This window comes from Uranotaenia lowii, chromosome 3 (genome assembly GCF_029784155.1).
Source record: "Uranotaenia lowii strain MFRU-FL chromosome 3, ASM2978415v1, whole genome shotgun sequence".
NCBI lineage: Eukaryota > Metazoa > Arthropoda > Insecta > Diptera > Culicidae > Uranotaenia > Uranotaenia lowii.
The window spans coordinates 226,446,134-226,471,730 of record NC_073693.1 but is presented as its reverse complement, the minus strand read 5'-3'; the positions used below and the strand labels follow the sequence as shown (position 1 = coordinate 226,471,730).

General features: G+C 37.1%; 1 protein-coding gene across 1 annotated transcript; it reads left to right on the top strand.

The window, feature by feature from the left end:
• The first annotated feature begins 23,200 nt into the window (after positions 1-23,200).
• Positions 23,201-25,391, top strand: LOC129753137 (uncharacterized). The gene is made up of 4 exons (XM_055748935.1): positions 23,201-23,240; positions 23,485-23,898; positions 23,967-25,299; positions 25,379-25,391. Exons 1-4 carry the CDS (start codon positions 23,201-23,203, stop codon positions 25,389-25,391), a joined length of 1,800 nt encoding a protein of 599 aa, XP_055604910.1.
• The last annotated feature ends 206 nt before the right edge of the window (positions 25,392-25,597 follow it).

Sequence of the window (25,597 nt, the reverse complement as noted above, 5' to 3'; positions counted from 1 at the left end):
TCAAGAAATTTCTCCAATATGTATACAGCTAGTTACTTATGAAGGACTGATCAAATCTGAATGAAGCCAATAAATCTAGCAAAAGTATTTCAGATGGCATGGGCTTATCTAGGCTAGCCCAGGTGTTCAACGTAGAGTTAAAAAAAAAATTGGTGTGGTCCAGCTGCCAGAATATTGAGGTAAAATATCCGTATCTGGCCCCGACTGATTCACATTCCCCGAAATTTTTTAAAGAGATTTCACAGTTCATTATTTTTGTGATTTTTTTTGAAACGATTTCATCAAAATAAAAATGAAATACAACTTGAACGGGAGTAATACTGAAAAGTTTGAGCCGTGTCAAGTAATCGAATTATTAAAAAACGACTTGAACGAGGATTTTGTGAAAATGGTATTGAAACGTTGAATTGAAATATCTTATGTTGAACTTTTGTCATCGATTAGATTTTTCCGAATATTGGAAAAATTGCTTAGATTTTCTCAGTTTTATTTTGGAGAATTTCCTGACTTTAATGCTAACTGGACAAATTCAGGAATGCTAAGCCTTATGACAGATTCATTTACGACATTTCTATGGTTCTGTACATCATGATGTGTTGTCATCTATTAATCATTGTTTAAATTATTCCTTTTGAGTTTTTATAGACGATAACGTCATAGAAAAATACTCTAGGAGACTTGCGATTGCGACACATAGGGTTATTTTCACTACCAAACAGCTAACTTCATATTGTGGAGTTTGACTTCATAAAGTAAGAAATTGAGAAATTCCTTGAATGGTATTTTGAAATATTGCCCTTTTAAATTTTTTAGCTGATTATGAGCTTCTAGCAAGAGCCATCTAGATTGCCCGGGGCGTTGCGCAGTGGTTTGACACGCCAAATAGATGTAAGAATGTAAACCTTGCTAAAACCTTTTTTTTAATTCAACTCACATCTAATATTTTAAGGAATAATGTTTTCTTCTGTTTCCAAGAAAAAATTAGAACAAAAGTCCTTTTAAAAAATTTGAGTATATGGTTCCCAAGCAATAGAAAACGATTCCAAAACTCAATTAATTATGTATTTTATATACTTGAGTCATAAATTGCCTTCGTTCTAACAGTTTTTAGATAAGAAAAACATCTTAAGTCTTGTGAATTGCTTGATTTCACTTAGTTTTTTTTCGAACCACTGTGTTCTGTAGCAAAATGCTGTTCGCACGCATACCAATGTACCTTCGATTCATGGTTCCCAAATAGCGATTTTTGCATTTTCAATGCTTGGATATGACTTTTAGTTAGTCGAATCACTTATGTTCTCCAACTTATTTCGAATCTTAAGTTGATAGAAACGGTTTTATCATACAACCCAATTAGTATGAAAACATTTGCGCGTAGTTTTAAATGAATGAACATGTATTTTTTCCAGCTTTCAACACTGGTGGTGTATTTCGATTGAAGTTGCATGCCAAGAATAGGAACAAAATTAGTTTTAATTTTTATTCAAAACCTAAATAAATATTCATTCTTTTGTCTTTCTAGAATTTTTCGATTTTTTGCCGAGTTTAACTGTAGGTATGAGTATTTATTGCAAATTTTTCAAATAAATGTCCGCGTTTGAAATCGCAAGTGAATTGACCAGTTGCACTAGAAAGGTGAGTTCATCTGATTTCCACGGTGATTTCTGACGGTGATTTCCAACATAATTGCCTCGGACGAAGATCGAAAAAAATAACTACTTTAATAAAGTACAAACAACCAAAATATTCGGTTTGCACAGATTTGAAGCAAATTATTCTTTTCGCAATGAAAACATATTCAAAAAATTTTAAACTGCGACCCAGAGATGGGTCTTGACTCAAACATTCAGTCAGCGAAACTTTTTTTTTTTTGTAGAGAAATGAATCCAACTGTGTTAGATGAAATTTCAGGGACTAGATAAGAGAAAATCGATGTTGAAAAACATGCGAAAAAAATTCGCCTTGTAATTAAAAATGTCCAAACTAGATTCCAACTACCGTAAGATGAAATGATGGGAATAGAAATAGACCAAGAAAAATGATCATGATCACATGGGAGAACTATTCCCTTCATTCCGATAGACATCGACACTCAACCAGTATAATATTCATACGCCAGGTTGGTCTCCTGTAGTAGAATGTTAATACATGGGCCCCGGAGAGGCGCAAGATGTGGGTTCAAGTCCTACCGGGAGACAAGGCGAATTTTTTTCGCATGTTTTTCAACATCGATTTTCTCTTATCTAGTCCCTGAAATTTCATTTAACACAGTTGGATTCATTTCTCTACATATTCAAAAATTTTTAGCTCAATTTGGACCTGAAAAACATGAAAAGACATGTTGGCATGCCAAGAAAAGGACCATGCCAAAATAGGGCTCACTTACCCTATACAATGAAATTCTGCCTGTCTGTCCCATTTAGACACGGAAACTAATGAATCATTTTGCAGGTGGGTACACTGAGAGCCAGGGAATGTTTCTATTACGGATTGAGCCCCTTCCTACTCACTGAAAGGGGAGAAGGGCTTTACTTAAGGGGGGGGGTCTAACACTTTCAAAAAATCGATTTTTTTATTTTTTTATTTTCTTATTGTAAAACATTTCAAGAATGTTGTGGCAAATTTTCAAGTCAATTGAAGCAAAACTGTAGAAATTATAGGCCTTTATCTCCTCCTATCTAATACTGCAAGAAAGCAAGAGCAGAAACTTCAAACGCATTTTTCTCGAAAGCACATTTTTAAAGTCCGTGGACATCGTCATTTGAAAACTACTTATCCGATTCTTTTCAAATTTGGAACATATTTTCTACATATAAAATACCAGACCCCAACGTTTTTCTTTTTTGTTTTTTTTTACTTTGGGGAGATTTTACAGGTGAAAATTGGCGGATTTTTTCGTGAAAAATCGTAGTTTTTACTTCAAACAGCCACAAAAATTTCATAAAAAAAATTTTAAGTTAAATAAAAACGTTGCGGTCGAGAAAAACATCTGTTAAAAATATTTTGCTCTGATTTTTTGACTTCAGATGATTCTGTGCTGAGATACAGTGTCCACCGCAAATCCTGTTTTCTAAAAGGCATCCTCGAACGTGCTCCGTCACCGGCTCATTTTTCCATATTTTTCTACGAAAAAATTACTAAATGTTCTTTTAACAATGCTTTGTATAATGCAAAAAATTTGAATACATTTGTTTGAACGATAGCTCTAGAAAAAAATCGTGAAAATGGTGTTTTTATACCCGTTAGACCCTACCCCCCCTTAACAAAAGACAAATGTATGCATAGCTCGATAATTGATCAAGTAAATTGTACTAAATTTAGCATGGCAGGGTATTTGGAAATGAGGAATGTTTCTATGAAAATTTTTTTACCTCTGTCGTTCTTCCAGTGGGGTGATAGGAAGGGGGAGGGGGACTTCCTTACATTTTTTTACATAACTCGAAAACTAATCAAGCTTATGGAACTTAATTTGGCATTAACAGCATGATTCATCTTTAATCTGGACGCATTAAAAGGTTCAATCTCGAAGCTATTTGAACGAAATAAAATAGTTATGCACTCAAAATGAAGGTCATTTACTGCTTTTTAAAGGAAAAATAGCAAAAAAAATATAACGATGAAGTTTTGATGAAATCTCGAACCTTTCGGCGAATACCACTCATCAAAGTTTGGAAATCCTGTTCACTGACTTCAGCGGCCATTTTGTTCCACCATCTTTACATCTCTGTTGCATCCCGAGTCGTCCTATCATTCTTCTTCATGTTCTACTTGACAATTGTTCAATATTTTTCGATACGGCGGAATAGAGGGCAGTCGACAAAATTCACCCCGTTATCTCGATACCACTGTAGTACTTCTTTGCTTGCCAAATCTGGCCAAAAATTTACTGGTCCTTTGTGAGTCCTAATGTACGGAAAAATACGTTTTCTCAGGCACTCCTTCTTGTACATTTTGGAGTCCATGGTCTAGTTTGTCACAAAAACCGGGGTTTTTCGTCCCGGTTTAACTTGCCAGATCAATCACTTTCTTGCTAACTTATTGGCAAAAACGAATTTGAACTTGTAGGGTGTGCAAGTTTTCTTTGCGTCCTTGGCTGAACAGGAGACACGCGACTTCAGTCGTCGTGTGTGTATGTGTAGTAAGGACGATGGAGAGAGATTATTAACGCGGAAAGGCATATTGACCGAGAGAGTGTCGCGCTCGCAACCATCGGCTACACATCTCCCCCCTACACGATAATGAAAAAGAAACAGATACAAAATGTTTGGGTAAAAAATTACTCACCGTGAATATGAGACATATGCATATTCGATTTCTTTTCTCCTAACTTTCATCAAACCGTTCTAGTGAGCGTTCGTTTACATCTTCTTTTGTAAAAGGTCGGCATTAAAACCTTATTTGCTAGTTAGTTCGCAACATTTTTGTAGGTATATTTATTTTTTATCTTTAGTTTTGAAGAATTTACGGCTAAAAAAACTCCATCAATGTATGGAAAATAACATTTAGCAGCATTCCTGCTTGAATAATTGCACCTAGTGGAGATTGTTTATCCGTTTATCGTAAGAAAACCAATTTGCCATCAAAAAAGTAACGGACTTAGGCTATGATCATTTAGTATCCGGGCCATTTATTTCGGTGGCAGCTACGTTACTAGAGCTCGGATATGCAAAATTTCAGTAGCGTTGTATTGTTTATGAAAAGGACTATCTTGCCTATTTTTGATAGATTTTTAAATTAACGTATGTTTGAGATATTTATGATGCAAAAAGACATGGTAAAAATAAGTTTGCACAATCACCTCGGAAATTTTTCATTGTCGACTTGAAAACTCATGAACTGTTGATTTTTTTTTCTAAATTTTGTTTGTGTCCAAATGTTTAAGAAGTATAAGGAGCCACTTTAGGATTCTCACGAAGTTCAAACCAAGCAGCGGAGTGGGACCCTTGATCTCAAATATGGGTAAAAGACTATGGTTTTTGAGAATAACTAAAACTAGACCGCTTAACTATGCAGTAAATCCGTTTCCGGCTGGCAAAAAGTGTTGCCTGACTAGTAGACACCGAGTTATTAATTAATAATGAGCAGTTCCATAGATCTCAATCTGTGCAACCGGGTTTTAAGCAATGTGACAGATGTGTTTTGATGTACAAAGAAATTTATGTTAAAACCGAATTTAAGAGGTCAAATTCTTCGAGATGCCTACTCATAAAAAGGTTCGAACCAGATTCCAATTGGTTTTTCCAGGTGAGTTTGTGTAAAATATCATAATTTTGCAAAGGTTTTGCTTCTGTGGTAAGTATAAAAGATCAATACATGACTGGAAGAAGTGTGCAAAGATTAAAAAAGGGATTTTATAATAAAGTCAAAGTATTTCTGGTTATCAACGATGATTTTTTTTTTATATTTTTAAATTAAATATCATATTAACACCTTCATTTCCTCCATAGAAAGTTTTTCGCCGGATAGTTTTTAAAATACACACGTTTGTAACTGCCCGGATTCTAAATGATCATAGCCTTAATTAGCGATTAGCGATTTAACGCCAGACACTTTAAAAAGCATGTATCAGTATTAGTGAATCAACAATCGACTACTATCGAATGACTACGCTACGCTCGCAACGATAAAGACAAATTTCTTTGCTGAAGAATTCCGATAATACTTTTTCAGAACATTCGTTTGTTGCTATTGAAAAATATAAGGATAAGCGGTTCCGAAAAAACCGACTAAAAGGTATCGGATCATATCTTGTGAGATATTGATAGAAAGCTCTTGGCCTCTTCATAAACTAAATCGCTAGGAGAAGCGATTCGGGGACACTGAATCGTGTCCATGGTCAATCTAGCCGGTTCCGGAACGGAATATGTCAAAGTTATCGGATTGAAACTTGCGACATATCAATAGAAAGCTCTTGGCCTCTTCATGAAGGGAATCGATAGAAGAAGCGATTCGGGGACAGTGGGTCGTGGCCATGGCCAATCTGGCCGGTTCTGGAACGAAATGTGTCTTATTGTTTTTATAAAAAAAAAATCATTTTCACCATTGAAAGTGATCCTCATTCAAAATTCCAGCCATTTATAATTCCAGCGGTTCCCTACATGAAATCTTACTATCAACTTTCATCATTACATTGACGACCATAGCTCCAACCCAGTTACCTCGAAATGCATCTGCTATCGATTACCTTAATGTGGAGGCCAAGAGCTTTCTATCAATATGCCTCAAGTCTCGATCCGATAACTTTTACATTTATTTCGTTCCGGAACCGGCTAGATTTACTTGCCGGGCCCAAAGAAAATCTCGGAGCAAGAAAGCAATCAGGGAGAACTCCACTATTTGTAACGTGTGGCTAAACTGAGCGGCTAACTTGAGTGAGAGAGCGTCACATGCTTTTTGATGTGACGGGGCCTCCCAGGAAATACACCCGTCACTCGAATATGGGTGACGTGACGACGAACGTGTTAAAGTTAGGCCAAAAGCACATCTCAGTTAGGTTATGATCTGGTCACATGATTTTTCATAATTACGAAATCAGAGAGATTACCCACATAAGCGAAGCGGATTGTCCCAAGTTTTTAATTTCAGGACATTTTCACATTTGTCATTATCTTTTCAACGACGCGACAATCCTTGATTACCTTTTTCATTTTGTCATGCTACTGATATGGAAGAGACAAAAGGTTGTCGCACAGAGAGAGAATAAAGACAAAATCAAACGTCGACTATGTCGCCTGTTTTGAGACAATATCAAGGATCATAGTACTTTGAAATATACGAGGTAGGCCATTCCGCTCTCTTTCAACATATTGGTAGAGGTCCCGAAAAAAAATAGTTATGGAAAAAACAGGCAAATGTATGAAATTTATCAAAAAATCACATTTTTCTTAAAATTGACAAGAACTAAAATTATGATAAAAATATGCACTGATGCATTTTAATGCAACGACCAATACTTGGCTTTTCAACACCGCTAAATGAAATATGCAGTGGGCTTTTTCTAGATGTAAAACTAAAATTTGGTGATATTTTTTGCCTTCTGTGGCCTTTTTTGTGATTTTAATAAAAATTCAAACAAATTGACTTTTCATCACAGAAATTCGAAGTACTCTTAGACTAGACTTTTTATCAAATGTTTAACATAGACACAAGATAATATTACATTGCTTGCTCTAAAAAAAAGAAGGAAGACGATGAAAATTACTTTGAATGCTCATTATCTATGGTTCAGATCCGAAAATCCAATGCAAAAAATAGTTTCCAATGAGCCTGAAGAATCAATCTTTAATCTGAAGCCCTTTTCAAAAGAATCGAATGACTATCGACGGACAAATTAATAATTTTGATTGCTATTCCATATTAAACTGCCAAATTTTCATAACTATTTTTGTTGGTATGCAAGCATGCTGTGTACATACACGGAGCTTTCGAGTGAGATTAAGCGCAATGACCTACCCGTTATTTTCCATGTACTATCCATCAGGAACAATTTGATTCACTGATCAGTATTCTTTCTTGACTGATTGCTTGTAAGAGCAAGTTCACTGGTGTTGGGAAAAAGTGGTAGAAATTTTGACATTATGTAAATTTTACCATGCAAAAATGTTTTCAAGATTTTGGGGCGTTGTATTTTTTTACAATACTGTTTCTATTTTGGCCGTATGTGATAGAAATATAGCTACTTTTGCATCACAGCATGCGAAAATACAACACGTGTTGTAAAAAAACTAGAAGGCCACAGATCATGAAAATGTTTTTGCATGGCAAAATTTGCCGTACGTGTCGAAATTTCTACCATTTTTTCCCAACACCAGTGAACTTGCTCTAACGATTTTGAGATGTTGATCTTCCGTCTCACTTTTCCTGTTGGACCTCTGGTCAAAACAATTACGCACATGTAGACCTCCCATCTCACCTTTTGTGATGGACCTCGTGTCTTAATGAAAACTCTGATGTAGTCCTGCCGCCTCACTTATTTGATGGACCTTCCGTTCCAACGCTTGCTTTGCGAGGGACTCTCACATAAAGCTTAGTTCTTTTAGAAATGGGACAGTTACGAATGCCTGTATCTCAAAAACCATTCTTTTGAACCAAATACTTTCTATGAAGAAAATGAAGGTAATGTTATGATATTTCATGAAAAAATTTGAAAAAAAATATTTACCGTTTTTTGTTAAAGAAATTTCTACTTTATTCTTGGTATCTCCCATTGGCCGGCGCACACTTTTTTCAGTCATGGTATTGATCAGTTTCTCCAACTTATACTTCGTAAAATCTATATTTTAGGTGGCTTCACCCTCCTTCTTCAATTTCTGATAATTTTTGGTCCAATACTTCTCTGGAAACTGGAAACTGGAAGCATTTAAGTGGATACAGTTGTTTCGAAATGAACAAATTTGATTATTTTTGACCACATTTTTGAACGTTTTTTTTTTCGGTACCGGTTTTACAGCTTAAGAGCTTTGGAACTATCAAAAAATGGTTGTTTGAGGTTGGATTTCTATGAGTCATCACTAGGCAACACTTTCAGCTTATCGGAGAAAATTGTTTTGGATATTTCAGCGGTCTACCCTTAGTTTTTCGTTTATTGAAAATTAAAAATGCTGGTATGAGACTTGACTTCCCTGATGATCCTTAACCGTTGTTGCCGATCATTTTCTTCACTACAATGCTTGATTTGAACTTTGTGGACATTATTGACAGTGTTTGCATACTTATCCACCACAAAAACTCAGTAATTCTTTGAATAATCAACGGTTTTGTCAGCTATCAATTTGATAATGACGAACTTTAAAGGAAACTGTGCAAAATTATTTTTTTCTTTTTCTCTTACATCGTACATATCTCAAAAACGCGTAAATTTTAAATTTTGAAAAAAATAGGTCGGATAGTACTTTTTACAGGCAACAAAATGCTGTCAAAATTTTTAATATCCAATAACTAGTTAACGAGCTATTAGCAAATGAAAGTGTCCCATTTCTAAAAGAACTAAGCTTTATGCATGATATACCCATATACAACTGTGTCTAAAATAACAAACTGCGTAATAATCGAACCTTTGATTGAATCTATCGTAATCAAACTTCAGTCTGGAACTCTCATCACGACTAAAAACTGAAACTTTTGATTGGAACTCTCATCGCAATCAAACTTCAGTTGGAACAACCGTCACGACAGGAATCTCAAGCTTTGATTGGAGCTCCCATAGCAATCAAACTTCAGTAGTATCTCTCATCTCGACTGAAAGTTTTAACTATTGCTTGGAACCTTCATCGCAATCAAACTTCAGTCGGAACTCTCATCAAGACTAGAATCTCAAGCTTTTGATCGGAGCTCCCATAGAAATCAAACTTCAGTCAGAACTTTCATCTTGTCTGAAAAAACTGGAACCTTTGATTGGAACTCTCATCACAATCAAACTTCAGTCGGAAATCTTATCTCCACTGGAAAACTGGTTGGTTATCAAAACGCGGTATCAAAGAAACAATCAGAAACATTTCATGTTGGTCACCTCAAGCTAATGTAAATAAGGATGGCTACCTATTTAACGTAAATTCGTGAAGTGAACCTTATGAACTAGCTTCATGTTGGTCCTCCCGATCCAACGTAAATTTATGAATTGAACCTTCAGAACACTTCTCGTGTTGGTTCTCCCGATCCAACGTAAATTTATGGTGTGAATGTTCCAAACACTCTTCATGTTGGTCCTCCCGATCCAACGTAAATTTATAAAAGGAACCTTCAGATCACTTCTCGTGTTGGTCCTCCCGATCCAATGTAAATTATGAAGTGAATCTTCCAATCACTTTTAATTTTGGTCCTCCCGATCCAACATAAACTTTTGAAGTGAACCTTCAGAGCAATCCTCGCGTTGATCCTTCCGATCCAACGTTAATTTATGAAATAAACCTTTAGATCACTTCTCGTGTAGGTTGTCCCGATCCAACGTAAATTTATCAAGTGAATCTTCCACACACTCTTCATGTTGGTCCTCCCGATCCAACGTGAATTTATGAAATGAACCATCAGATCATTTCTTGTGTTAGTCCTCCCAATCCAATATAAATTTATGGAGTGAATCTTCCAAACACTCTTCATGTTGGTCCTCTCAATCCAACGTAAATTTATGAAATGAACTTTCAAAACACTCTTCATGTTGGTCCTCTCGATTCAACGTTAATTTATTAAGTGAATATTTAAAACACCCTTCCTGTTGGTCTTCCCGATCCAACGTAACTTTATAAAGTGAACCTTCAGAACACTCCTCGCGATGGTTCTCTCGATCCAACGTTAATTTATGAATTGAGACTTCAGAACACTTCTTGTGTTGGGCCTCTCGATCAAACGTAAATTTATAGAGTGAATCTCCCAAACTTTCTTTATTTTGGTCCTCCCTATTCAACATAAACTTATGAAGTGAACCTTAAAAACACTCCTCGCGTTAATCCTCCCGATTCAACGTAAATTTATGAAATGAACCTTCAGAACACTTCTCGTGTTGGACCTTTCGTTCCAATGTAAATTTATGAAGTGAATCTTTCTAACACTCTTCATGTTGGTCCTCCCGATCCAACGTAAATTTATGAAGTGAACCTTCAGAAAACTCTTTGCGTTGGTCCTCCCGATCCAACGTAAATTTTCTAAATGAACGATAAGATCGTATTCTTTCGTGCAGACAAATCCTTCTGAGGGTATTGAATCGTATTGTCGGTATTGAATTTCTTGGCGATGTCATAGTCCGACTACCCTGGGTTTGCCTTGATCGTTCTCAACACCTTCAAATGCAGTTTTCGATCCTTAGTTCCACTATGACGATTTGTATGAACCTGACGTCGATAGTATGCACACTGATCACACTGAAATGACACTTAGAGCAAAAATTGGACCATTTTGTGGCTTTTTTTTGTCAAATTTCGCAGGTTCGCAAAACCGACGGTAGGTGGAGAACCTGCAAAATTTGACAAAAAGTACCCTGTAGAAAAAATGTGCCGGTTTAGCCCGATTTTATAGTAGAAATTGCCTTTTTTAAAGTTGGGTGGCCCTTTTTAACTGGGATAGCATTTCTTCAAATCGATTAATGCGTACTCAGGACATTTCGTACTACATATTGGAAAAATTATCCAACCAACGAAATCGAGTGTCCAGTCTGTATGGTCAGTGGTATGCATCTCAAGGGAACGTTTGAGAACGCTGCACACGGTCGATTTGATAATTTTTAACGATTTCGCGAGTTTTGAACCCGACCACGTCGGGTTATTTACGTGCATTCAGAAAAATACTATTATGTATGCCATAAGATTCACTTATGAAGTGGCGCCATAAGAAAAATCATTGAAATTCATAACATTGTCTTATGACGCGAATGAATTCTGGATATGAATGCCTACTGCAATGAGAGTTTATTGCTTTTTAATAAGAGGCTCTTAAGGAAACAGGAAATCACTTTCTAATAAGAATAATGTAAGATATTTGATGCAGAAACATTTACTTTATTGTTGTCTAAATTTAAATTAATTCATTCGTAGTCGCCATGCCCTGTGAAGTATTGCATGAGAAGTAGTCATGAAATACATTGCTAGGTACCCAGGCAGTGATGTCAATTGAATTTATTGCTTATCCATGCCAAAAGACATAGCCCAAGTAACATTTTAAGTTTTATAGTAGGCTACTAGACCAAGTTTAGGTTTCATAAGAGACTTAAAGAGTCTTACAAAATATTCGGTGTTACTTGGGTAGGGTCAAGTGGGGTTATTATGAACACGGGGTAATTCCGAACAAGTGCCATACGCGCTGCTGTGGGGGGTGAATGAACACAAAAAGTTCCAAAAGTGGTAGTTTAACATCCGATTGATAGCTTTAAGCTGTTTCCGATCTGTTTTGAAATCCTAATGATATCATTTCAGATGTTTTAAAAAACCATTACCTCGTGAAACGGAAATCGTTTCGGACAATGTTTATTGTTTTGAATATCTGATCATAGGAAATCCAGCTGGAATGTTGTTATCACATGTTTTACATCCAGTTTATGATGCTCTGTCTAGATTTTGAAGAAATTTTGAAAAAAATTATTCGCACTGATTCACAGATGAGTGTTCACATTTACCCCATAGTTTTCGTCCTATGGGGTAATTATGAACACACATTTCCTGACATTTCTTTGGCTTTTTGATGGTCAAATGTTTTATTCATCTACTTAGGGGGCTTATTACCCAAGCATTTCCAGACCCCCCCCTCTTCCCCCTCCTCCCTTGTGAGAAATTTCTCACAAAACTACCCCCCTTCTGTTTGATCTTAACACAGGACCGTGAAGAAATCTTTGCCAGGAAACATCAACACTCGGCATTCTATATCTAAGGAGCTTACTGGACCAATTTTTATAAAATTTTATAATTAAATTAAGTCCGCAATGTGTTAAGTTTTGAATTTTTGAGAAATTGATTGTTCATCTTCTAAAAATAAGATTCGGATTTAGAAAAAAAAAGCTATGCCAGTTCTTTTCAGTCTTTGAAAATAAGTTTTGAACACAATTTTATCTAAACTTAAAAAAACTTCAAGAGTGAAAAAAGTTTATAAAACAGAAATTTTGAAAAAATCAAACAATCAGCATTCAAACGAGTCTTAATTTTGTATAAAAAAATTGTGATAAGAACTTGCTTTTTGTTGATAGAAAAAAATGCAGTCAAATGTTTTCTCAGGTTTAGTGAGTGGTGCGTACGGATAGTTCTACCGGTAATACCGAAACCGAAAACCTGTATCCCAGGAATAGTTTCTAACACCGAATAGAGATTTTACGTCCTTCCAAAACCAGTTTTTTTTGTATTGATAAATAACAAGGTTATAAACTAGACTTGAAGCAAATTTAAATTTTACTAATAATATAATTCGTTATTTTGTTTACAAAAGGTTTACTGCTCGAGTTTTTATTCATTACCGCGTGAAATTTAACATTATTATAAACCTTAAATTTCTATGGTCAACAGTAAAATATATGAAAAACCATGAAATTTATAGATGAGTAAGTCCACAAAACAAAGATCAAAAAGATAAATTTTCTTATATGTTTGGACAACGTGCTGCTATTGAGAGCATTAGAATTACAGCAAAGAATAATTGTTTATGAGTTACATTCGGATAACAAAGATCCAAAATCTATTTTCTTGTTGTATTATTTTTATACTTAGTTACTTTTTTCAATCTTTATTCGTTCAAATACATTTTTTTAAATTTAGTACAAAATGAAAACCATTTGGTTGAAGATTTTCTTGTTCAGTTTAGTGATGAAAACTTCTGCAGCAAAAATTCTTTTTGAGAAAATAGAGCTACTAATGTGAAATTTTGTACAGGATATAAAAAAATTAATTAGTGTAAACATTTTTCAAAACAGTCGATCATACAGAATAGACAAGCTTTGCAAAATATGGCTGTTCACTGATCCAAGGAGATTTTAATGGGTGTTTTTGTGAAACAACCATCTTTCAAAAAAAAATTAAGAATTTTCTGTATATGCATAGGCTTTAATTTCATGATAACTCGCACGTACGTGAAAAGCCTAACCAACGACATTTAGATGAAAGCTTGAAGTTTGCTGCGCAGGACATTTAAAACGGATGTAAAAACTATCGAGTAGCCTAACTCGCCTAAAATTTCACACGTATGGAGAGGTCTTAATAAATAAAAATGATCTACAACGACATAAAGATACGAAAGAAAAAGAAACCAACCAAAATGTAAAAGATGCAACAAAAAATTTAACTACCGAAACAAAATATAGAAAAAATCAATACAAAAGAACACTAAATAGCTATTTTTTGCGATGTTTTACCTTTAAATTTTGATAAAATTTGTTTATTTTATAAGTTTTAGACATGAATTGAATTGAGTTTTTATAAATCAACAAACCCAATGAAAAGTGTCCACCGATCAAAGTTTTATTAAAAGATACAGTCATAAAAGAAGAAATTTTTAGTAAAAAAAATTTTTTTGGGAAACTTGCCTCTTCTTCAATAGATCCTTTATTAGTAGTTGATGGTAAAGCGCTTAACGTCACAATAAGGGATGAATTGACGCCCTTATCTATGGAAATTCTAACTGAATTGCGCGAATATCAAGATTTAATTGGAGCCAAATACATCTGGCCCGGAAGAAATGGTGCCATTCTGGTCAAACAAACAGAAAATTCAAAACCTGATATAATTAAAACTAAACTCGAAATGAATCGTTATATGAGCATGCATGTCACTCAGCAAGGAAATAACACATCTACGATTCCAAATGAAAGTCCTTCACCCAAACGAAAAAGGAACAATGCTGATCCACGATCAAAATAAGATCTTAAATCTACAACTGTTTGAAACTTTTATATATTTTATTCAATGGATAGTTTAATTAATAGATACCACGAAAATGTAGAAGATTTTAATTTAAGTAGTTTTAATAATGATTCAAGATCCTTTAGAATTTTGCAATGGAATGTACGTAGTATGAATAATTTAGATAAATTTGATTGCATATTACAAACTATTGATCATTTTAATGTTTGTATCGATGTTATTGTTATTTGTGAAACTTGGCTTGGTAAAGATAACTGTTGTATTTACAACATTCCGGGATATACATCTATTTTCTCATGCCGTGATCAACCATATGGAGGCCTAGCTATGTATATAAAAACAAATTTGAATTTTAAAACTACTGAAAATATAACTTTTGATGGCTTTCACCGAATAAGTGTCGAAATCTGTACAAGTGGTCAAGTAATTTGTGTTCATGGCGTATATAGACCCCCTGCATTTTCGTTTAACAAGTTTTGTGATCAATTTGAATCTCTTCTAACGTCTGTTGCTGATAATCACTCCTGCTTTATTGTAGGTGATTTAAACGTTCCTGTGAATCTGGTTAATTTGAATACCGTAGCAAAATATAGATCTATCTTAGAATCTTTTGGATACGCTTGTACAAACACATTTCCTACTAGGCCAACAACTCGGAATATTCTAGATCACGTAATATCGAAGCAAATTGACTTAGATCGATTGAAAAATGATACAATCTTTTCTGATGTTAGTGACCATCTACAAATACTCACGTCCTTCAATTTATTAGGTGATAAAAATGTAACAATTCTAAGAAAAGAGATAGTTGACTACGCTAAACTAAACAGCTTATTTGTGAATTATTTAAACAGTATTCAACTACCAGAAAGTGTTGATGAAGGCCTACAAGAAATCACATCAACTTACAATCGCTTTGTGAAAGTTTCTACTCGTACACTTAATAAAAGGGTAAAACTTAAAGGTAATTGCTGTCCGTGGATGACATTTGACCTGTGGACACTCATCAAAATAAAAGATAATTATTTAAAACGATCAAAAAAGCATCCTAATGATAACAATTTGAAAGAGATGTTAATTCATTTAAATAAAAAAGTGAGTGCAAAAAAACAAGAATGTAAAAGGCTCTATTACGAGCGCTTATTAAATAACTCTCCGCATTCTAAGCTCTGGAAAAACATAAATACGCTCTTAGGTAAATCTAAAACGACTTCCTCAATCAACCTTTCAGATGAAAGAGGTGTTATAACCAATAGTACACAGATTTGTGAGAAATTTAACAAACATTTTTCCACAATTGGAAAGAACCTGGCTAAAGAGATTCCAATAGACACTGAAAATGATCATTTGTCTCATATCGCACAGGTAGAAAATACAATCTTCTTACGACCCGCTAATGTAAACGAGGTTCGATTAGTTATTTTTTCACTTAAAAATAAAAAGGGTCATGGACCAGATGGCTTCCCTGTTAATGTCCTAAAAAACAACCATGAAACATTCTCGTACATACTCACACAATATTTTAACCAAATATTAGAGTCAGGAGTTTTCCCGAACTGTCTAAAAATTGCGAAAGTTATCCCTGTTTTTAAGGCTGGCGATTCGCTTGACGTCAATAACTATCGTCCTATCTCGACCTTAAGCGTTTTTAGTAAAGTGTTCGAGAAGCTTCTTGTTAATAGGATTGTAGACTTTCTAAATCAGAACAATATACTCTATAAACTGCAATATGGATTTAGATCAGGCTCGAGCACTCAAATTGCCATCTCAGAATTAGTGGAATCTATCATATGTAAAATAGAGTCAAAAAATGTTGTTGGGGCATTGTTTTTGGATCTCAAAAAAGCTTTCGACACTCTAAATCATGACATATTATTGTCCAAATTGCATAAATACGGGATAAGAGGAACAGCAAATAATATCCTTCGTAGCTACCTAGAAGATCGCAAGCAGTTTGTGGCTATTGAAAATACAAGAAGCGAATTAAGAAATATTGATATCGGTGTACCACAAGGGAGTAATATCGGGCCATTACTTTTCCTCTTATATGTAAATGATTTATGTAACCTTCAACTTAAAGGCACAGCACGTTTATTTGCCGATGATACAGCAATTTTTTATTCAGAAACTTCACCTGATATTATAATTCAGCACATTGAAGACGACCTAAAACTGCTTTCAAAATATTTCAATTCAAACCTACTTTCACTTAATTATACAAAAACCAAATACATGTTGTTTCGTTCTTCACATAAAAAACTGCCTCGTACTAATGACCCAGCTATGAATGGTAATACGATTGAGAGAGTTAGTTGTTTCAAATACTTAGGAATTTACTTAGATGAAACTCTTTCATGGAATCGTCAAATTGAACACCTGGAAAAAAAAATTACTCCTCTTTGCGGTGTTCTTTGGAAACTGAGAAATTTTGTTCCCCAACATGTTCTCTTTAAATTTTATTTTGCGTTTATTCACTCTCATTTGAACTACCTTGTTATGATATGGGGAAGAGCTTCTTTGTCTCACTTACAGAAACTTCAAACGCTCCAGAATAGATGCTTGAAAAACATCTTAAAACTCCCTTTGTTATTCCCTACCTTTCAGCTATACTCTTTAAGAACGCATAACGTTCTTCCAATATCTGAACTCTGTGATTTGCAAACTGTTATATATATCTATGATAATCTACACTCAACTGAAAATATTCAAAACCTCCATTTTACTACGGGGTTGCGAACTCATAACACTCGCCAGTCAGATTTCTTGCAACGAAGCCGATCCACAACATCATTAGGGCAAAAAAGAATTTCGTTTATTGGACCTACTAAATACAACACCTTACCAACTAATATTAAAAACATAACCAATCGTTCCATGTTCAAAACCAAAGTGATACAGCTTTTGAAAGAAAAATTGAACCATTAAAACAGTCGATCATCAACCAGTCTTTGTTTTGCTTACCTTTTGCATATTTGTAGCGTTAATTTCTAATATTATTATTCTTTAAAAAATTGTAGTTTGTATTTTTATCTTATTAAATTATTGAACATAACTTGATAAAATTAGTAAATATAATTAGTGTAATAGTAAATATAGTATAATGAATCTCTTCAAAGGAAATTATTTTCCATTGAGATTCATATTGTTGTCAATTTAGTTAAATAATACATTTCCTCGCACGACATTAAACAATTTTGTGTTCTCAGCATGATTAAAATTTGCTCGCGTTAACTTTTATTATTCATTGCTGCCAGACATGCTGAGAACAGTAGCGTCCATTACCAGGGGGCTCAATTGAGCCTTTTGGTGTGGGGGAGTGTGGTGGGCCGCTACAAAAAAAAAAACCCATTTTCTTATGACTGAAAATTATTTTCATTATTTGGTGTTGAATTGAGATTTTCTGACACCATATAAATCATAAAGGAAAAGTTTCGGGGTAATTATGAACAGAGTTTGGGGTAATTAGGAACATAATTTTTTAAGTAAAAAATCGCCATACACTGCTTACTATGTGTAAATGTAACGTATAAATACTGTTACTTTTCAAAAATTTTATATCAAGTCCGTAATCCGTGTTCATAACTACCCCCTAGACAAGGGGGTAAATATGAACAGACGAGGTAGTTATGAACAGACATCTCAAGGACGTGGGTTGCGACCAAGAAAAAAAAAGTTGCTCTACAGAATGATGAAGAGCACGGAAACATTCAATATTGGCAAGTTTTCAGAATTTATGATAAGAAATAAACATATGGTGGCTGTTAGTGTGCCAAATGAAGAAATTTTGTTCATAATTACCCCACCTAGCCCTACCCTTGTTAAAGAGCTAATAACTTTTTTGTTTAATAAGATACGAAGTTACAGTCCTCCGTTTCCGGGCCGTTAGCAGGCTCGGTTCTACAGAAGAAACAAAAATGATGTTGATTTTTCAATACAAAATATTCATTTTTCCCATACAAACCTAAAAGTTCAAATTTACTCATGTTAACGTTACTTAAAAATTCTGCAAAAAAACATGGATGAATTTCGAACCAAAACAAAGCTTTTAAGACCTCAGGGTTCGATAAATTCAAAAATGACACTAAATCGACTCGGTCGAGTGTCACAATGAATGCTACTAAGGCCTCCGACTGGATCTCAACTACATCGCCGGTGACATCAAAGGGCGCTAGAAATCGAGATTCGGGAACGTAAGTGGAGATGGATTGGGTACACGCTGCGAAAAGTTGAGAGCGAGATTTGCAGATAGGCCCTTGAATGGAATTCAGAAGGACATCGGAGAAGAGGCAGACCTAGAAACTCGTGGCGGCGAAGCCTACCCGCTGAAATCCGAACTGTCGACGAGAATCTTGACTGGGACCAAGTGAAGACGCTGGCTCCGGATCGTCAACAGAGTAAGGATCGGAGCGGGAACATTAAGTAAGTAAGTAAGTTTGATAGCTTTTGCAGCAGTTTTCTGCGAATTTTTAAGATTTATCATAAAACGTTATGAAAGCTCATGATAAAAGTGTTGAAACATTTTTTAGTCAATACATACAAATGATTAAGACGCAATTGCCGTTTGCTTCAGACAAGCATTTTTGACTAACCTGAATAATTTCACCGAAAAGTGTTCGGCAAGGTGACGCCTAGCTCATCACCTAAAAACTATTTGTCAATTAGTATCCACTTTGTTTGGATATTCCCGTCATGGGCGAATCATGTTGTACATGTTGTGGGTGTTTTCGGGAGGCTGGACAAAAAAAAAATACAGTTTACATTTCCGCTCCCGAAATGTAGTCATCATAGCACAGAGATAGCCTTGGCATATAGAAAGCCCTCCAAAGGCTTGTCAATTGTTTGTCCGAATCCATCACACGTCTCGTTGTTTCTGCCATCGTCGTCGTTTTCGCCCGTCGCGCGGGTATCTCACAAATTGTTCCATTAGGCGAACCATGTTAACAGCCAGCGCCTGTCAGTCAAAAATCTTTCCACTCCAACCACCGACAGTTGTTGGCACGGGTCCTTTTAACTATGGGAAGCTGAAATTTGTGCCTTTTTGAAAATTACGTGTAGCTGTGTTGTTGTTGTTGTCGTGGACAATGTCTATCGCCAGAATATGTTTCGAATAAATCATTTCCCCCACTTTGTCACCAGGCAGCAAACGACTGTTTGTTGGCAGAAAGCTTTAGATTTCCGGCCTCGGGGCTAACATTTCATCAGAACCATTTCTCCGGATTCATCATTGATGTACAGCCGAACACTTTACATATTGTGAGTGAGACACCGTCGTTGTCGTTGTTTTGCGCCCAAGAACGTAAGGATAGGGAGACAGATTTTGCTTGCCATTGCCGCCGGCCAAGTGGAAGTTGTCTTACAAGATTCTCGTTTTCGGAGCAAACGACATGTAACATGGCTCCCCGATCATCATCATCACGTGTAACTGCTAAGCGTACGAGTTGCTCACAGCGTTGTAATTTGTCCTCGTTCCCCGAACAAAACAACACCGGATAATACCCGCTTTATGGCCTGACCTCCTACTTCATTCATAGATTGGTGGCTCCAGGACCAAGCTGAGATGTTGATTGTTTGGCTGGTGGATAAGCTATATTATTGGCCTGATGGAACAACGGACTACGAGATGAGCTCCGAATATCTTCGGAGATTTCGGTACAACAATCTTGAGAATGAATAGGCAGCCATATTAGTTGTTTCAATTTATATGAGGGAAGTTTTGATTACCGAGATATTGGATTAAAACAGTCATTCAGAAAATTCAACCGAAATAACCAGATAAACATGGAGTTTGTTGAGTTGTACTTTAAGGGGGGTGTTCGGATAGATCAGCGAGATTCTTTGTAGCAATTTTTATGACAGTAGCTCAAAGCTAAAAAGAAGTTGTATTTCAATTATCGCATTTCAGGCTTATAAGATTGAATACCTACATTATTGTCTCGCTCTCATCTGTTCGAGAGGTATTTTGTAATCTAGGCGTCCGGGACAGTGTTTTCGAGAACCTGATTTGATTATATGATTATTACAAAGTAGTACAGAGTTTTCTAGGCACATGTACAACTAACCTTTAAATCTTTCTGTCGCCTCTAAACTAAATCCTGCCTTCGTTTTGAGTAATCCAAACTCTAAGCCTAAGAAAGTTTTATGTAGTTTTTACCCTCGTACAATAAATGATATAATACTCACAAAATAGGGATTTTAATTATATAATTCAACTGGGAAAATATTCACTTCACTTCTGCCTTTCGAATAGTGTTCTTTAAACTTCCTGTTTTCAGTCTTGCTTCTCGATCAATCTGACAGGTTCGACATCAGATCAATGACAATGATCGCAATCATCAGATACAGTTGTCCGGCTCAGTGATGCCAGAACATCCTCCGCCCCGTGAAGCAGGTTCCAGCTCGTCCTGATAGGAACCAGGTTCACTATCCTTTATCTCCATCACTGCCAAATTCGCCACCGCCCTTTTCAGCTTTCCTGATGCTGTTTGTACGACAACTCTTCGTACCCTTCCGTCACGATTCGGGAGTAACTCTATTACTCTTCCTCTCACCCATGTTCTCCGAGGACCTTCGGCCAGGTAAACTAAGTCTCCGATTTTTATAGGATCCGCTTCTTCGAACCATTTAGGACGTCGGTTGAGTGTAGGGAAGTATTCTTTTAACCATCGGGCCCAGGCTTCGTTCGCCAGATACAAGGATCTCAAATAACTACTCTTTAGCGCTTCTCCTAGGCAGATGGAACCACGTTGAGGATCATGGTCCTGCGACGAGCATCCTCGAATAAAATGATTGGGTGTAAGTGCTTCAGTGGAATCCTGAGGCATATAGGTGAGTGGTCGAGAATTAATCATCGCTTCTGTTTCGGCTAAAGCAGTTATTAATGTTTCGTCGTTCAATTTTCTCCCATCGTCGAGCGCTTCTAAACCCGATTTGACGCTTCGCACCATCCGCTCCCAAACTCCCCCCATGTGGGGGGTTGCGGGAGGGTTGAAGTGCCAGCTGGTGCGTGCGTTGGTAAACGTGTCTGCGCAATATTCATGTAAATGCTTAACCTGTTCTAACAATTCTCGATTTGAACCAACAAAGTTGGTTCCATTGTCTGAAAAAATCTCAAGAGGTGGACCTCTTTTTTGTACAAATCTTCTAATTGCCATAATGCACGAATCTTTTGAGAGACTGTATGCTAACTCAAGGTGTACAGCTCGTACAACAAGACAAGTAAATACTGCTATATATCTTTTCTCTCTTCTTCTATCTACAGTCACCTCAATCGGCCCCAAATAATCTATCCCAACATATTTGAACGGCCTGACGTAAGGGGTTAAACGTTCCTGCGGTAGTGGTGCCATTCGAGGCGCTCGTGGTTCACATTTCCTTATTTTACATCGCTGACATCCTTTTGCAACTCTATCGATAGCTGTACGTAGCTTACTTATTTCAAATCGCTGACGAAGCTCGTTGAATATGGTCTCTCTATTACCATGACCGAATGTTGAATGATGATGTTCCAGAAGTCGTTGAGTGATGATATGATTTCGGTTCAGAATAATCGGGAAACGTGCATCGAAGCTGGCATATTTGGCGTTAGCAGTTCTTCCTTCGACTCTAACCACCCCATATTCGTCGGAAAATGGGCAGAATTTATGGAGGGGACTAGATTTTTCGATTCTCGCCCATTTCGCCATGGGCAGATTACGATTTTTCGTAAGAATTTCAACTTCGTCAGGAAATGATTCCACTTGGACGATACGCCACAATACGGTTTCTGCTCGACTGTACTCAGTTTGTTTCAACGGTACAACAACTGAGGGAACGAATCGTTTGACGAGCTTTTTCATTTTATCTTCGGTCAGCACGGATTCGATTGGCAAACCTTTAACTCTCCGTTGACAATTTGATATAAATCGGAGCACAGTTGCTATGGTTCGCACTAGAACATTCCATTTAGAGATACGAGCGGGGTCTATCAAGGGCGAGGAAAATTGCGGAAGATGTAGAAGAACATGGACCTTTCGTTCTTCTGTTGGATCTTCTCGATGACATCGTTGTTTCGGCCAAATCTCTGGATTCTCGTACAAGAATGAAGGTCCCATAAACCAACGTCCGTTCGATTCAGGTTCTGTATCTTTCCCCCATTTAGTCAGGCAATCGGCTATATTTTCTTTGGTCGGTACCCAACGCCAATTTTCCGGTTCGGAAAGCGATAGTATCAGACCGATACGCACAGCAACAAACTGTTTATACTTTCGTTGATCTGCTTTTATCCAGCTAAGCACAGTGGTTGAGTCCGTCCAGATGAATCTTTCTTTTATCTCGATCGAATGTCCATCGCAAACGTTGGCCATCAATCGAGCACCGCATACTGCTGCCTGGAGTTCCATTCGAGGGATAGATAGATGTTTCAATGGAGCTACTTTCGATACTCCGCGCACTAGGTTTACGACGACACGAGCTCCATTGGAAATCCGGAAATAAGCTGCACATCCGTAGCCATACTCACTAGCGTCCGCGAAAATATGCAGTTGAATGGTGTCGTTGACTGCTATTCCACCAAAATAGTGTCGTGGAATTGTAAGTTCGTCCACCTTTCTAAGTAAGCGAGTCCATCGAGTCCATTTCTCAAATTCTGCATCGCGCATTTGTTCATCCCACTGAACACCGCTTCGCCAGAGATCTTGCATGATTATTTTTCCGTGTATCATATAAGGGGACAATAAACCCAGAGGGTCAAAAAGGCTCATCAGGCAACGAAGGGCTGTTCTTTTAGTGGACCTCTCGCTGGTCTCGATATATCGAGTCAATTCCCCGGAGATTTGGATGGGGAAAGAAAATCTGTCTTTTACTGGGTCCCACGTTATACCCAAAACGCGTTCAGAATGGCCTGCTTCATCATTCGGAAGAGGAACTATTTCCGGGGTAACTATTTCACCCAACTTTGATAGAACACATTTGCTATTACTCACCCAATTTTTCATTTCGAAGCCACCTCGCTCAAGAGCTAATTTGACTTGCATTGCTCTGTTAGCGGCTTCTTCCGGCGTGTCCGCGCTATCGAAATAGTCGGATAGTTTGATTCGTTTCGGGACGTCAGTCGAACAACTTTGCGATCATCTAAAAGCTGCAAACCTTCGAAATCATTTCTCGAATCCGTCACTTTTAGCGGAACTGGTTGAGAAGCTACCGACCTCCAATCAAATAGAGTGGGTACGTTTCAAACGAAGTTTTGACGATCCAACGTTAATGGAATTTGGTCAATTTATGAAAGAACTTGTGATCGATGCTTGCGAAGTGACTACCGTTACTACCCTGAAGCATGACAATAGAAGTGAAAAAATGAAACCTAGAGAAAGGGGTCATTTGAATACGCACATTCAAACATCTGAAGAGTCACGAACGCAACATTACGAAAAGAAGCCTTGCCTGGTCTGTGGGATGACCAATCATCGTCTGCGTAATTGCGAAAGGTTTAAAAAGTTGAGTCTGGAAGCGGGATTAAAGGTGGTCGAGCAATGGAAGTTGTGCGAAACTTGTCTCTACGACCATGGAAAGTGGAAATGTCGGTCGAGGTATTATTGTACAGTCGATAACTGCAAAAGAAAACATCATTACCTCCATTACATCCAATCCTCTTGCGCAACGCAGATCGAGTAGTCGAGACATTCGGATTTATTGATGAAGGTTCGTCTCTGACCCTGATGGATTCAGAGTTAGCTGATTTCCTTGGATTGGAGGGATCAACAGAGCCATTACAATTAAGATGGACCTCAAACATCGTGCGTGATGAAAATTATTCGAAGCGTGTTAAAGTCGCCATTGCCGGAAGAGAATTTTCGAATAAGTACCATTTCATAGTAGCTCGTACAATTGCGAACCTTGATTTACCAGAGCAAAATCTACCGTACGAGAATCTGGTTGGAAAGTATGGGCACTTACAGAATATAGAAGTGTCTCCATATGTGAGAGCGAAGCCACAAATCCTTATTGGTTTGGATAACCTAGAAATGTTCGCACCTTTAGAGAGCCGTATAGGACATCGAGGACAACCAATCGCCGTAAGATCAGTACTAGGATGGTCGGTTTACGGACCTATCAGCTCCGGTTCTCAACACGGTGGCAGAGTTAACGTTCACTCTTGTAACTGTAACGCAGATTTTGAACTTACAGACCTAGTGCGCCAACAGTTCGTACTCGAAGAAAACATAACGTTTCATGGCACACTCCCACGATCAAAGGAAGATACTCGTGCTCTTGAAATCCTAGATCAAACGACCACTTTCAAAAATGGAAGATACGAAACAGGACTTCTTTGGAAGAAAGAAGAAATACGCTTCCCTGACAGCCGGCAAATGGCGATGAGTCGCCTGAAAGGATTTGAAGGCAAGCTGACGAAAAACCCAGATCTCCGATCTAATGTCCACGAGCAGATCAAAGAATATATACGCAAAGGCTATGCACACAAGACAACGGAACTTGAGCTAACGGAAGTGCCATCCGAACGAGTGTGGTATTTGCCACTGAACATTGTTAGCAACGCGAAAAAACCCAACAAAAAGAGGTTGATTTGGGATGCAGCAGCAATAGCTAATGGAGTTTCATTGAATTCAGTACTGCTTAAGGGCCCAGATCTCCTTGTCAATTTACCGTCTGTCATCTACAAATTTAGAGAAAAGATCGTGGGCTTTGGAGGTGACGTGAAAGAAATGTTTCACCAGGTTCGCATTAGGTCCGAGGACAAACATGCTCAGCGCTTTCTATTCCGGTTCGATCCTGAACACCCACCCGATGTTTACACGATGGATGTTATGATTTTTGGGGCCGCCTGCTCACCATGTGCTGCTTTATATGTCATGCAACTGAACGCCGACAACTGTCAAAAATATTACCCTGAGGCAACAAATGCTATCAAGAGCAATACTTACATGGACGACTATTTCGATAGCGCGGACACGCCGGAAGAAGCCGCTAACAGAGCAATGCAAGTCAAATTAGCTCTTGAGCGAGGTGGCTTCGAAATGAAAAATTGGGTGAGTAATAGCAAATGTGTTCTATCAAAGTTGGGTGAAATAGTTACCCCGGAAATAGTTCCTCTTCCGAATGATGAAGCAGGCCATTCTGAACGCGTTTTGGGTATAACGTGGGACCCAGTAAAAGACAGATTTTCTTTGCCGCACCGTAATCTTCTTCATCGTCATCATCCAGATCTTCCTCAGCGGCACGCTTCTTTTTCTTCTTTTTCTTCTTGTCCTTTTTCTCAGTCTTTATCTTCGCTGTTT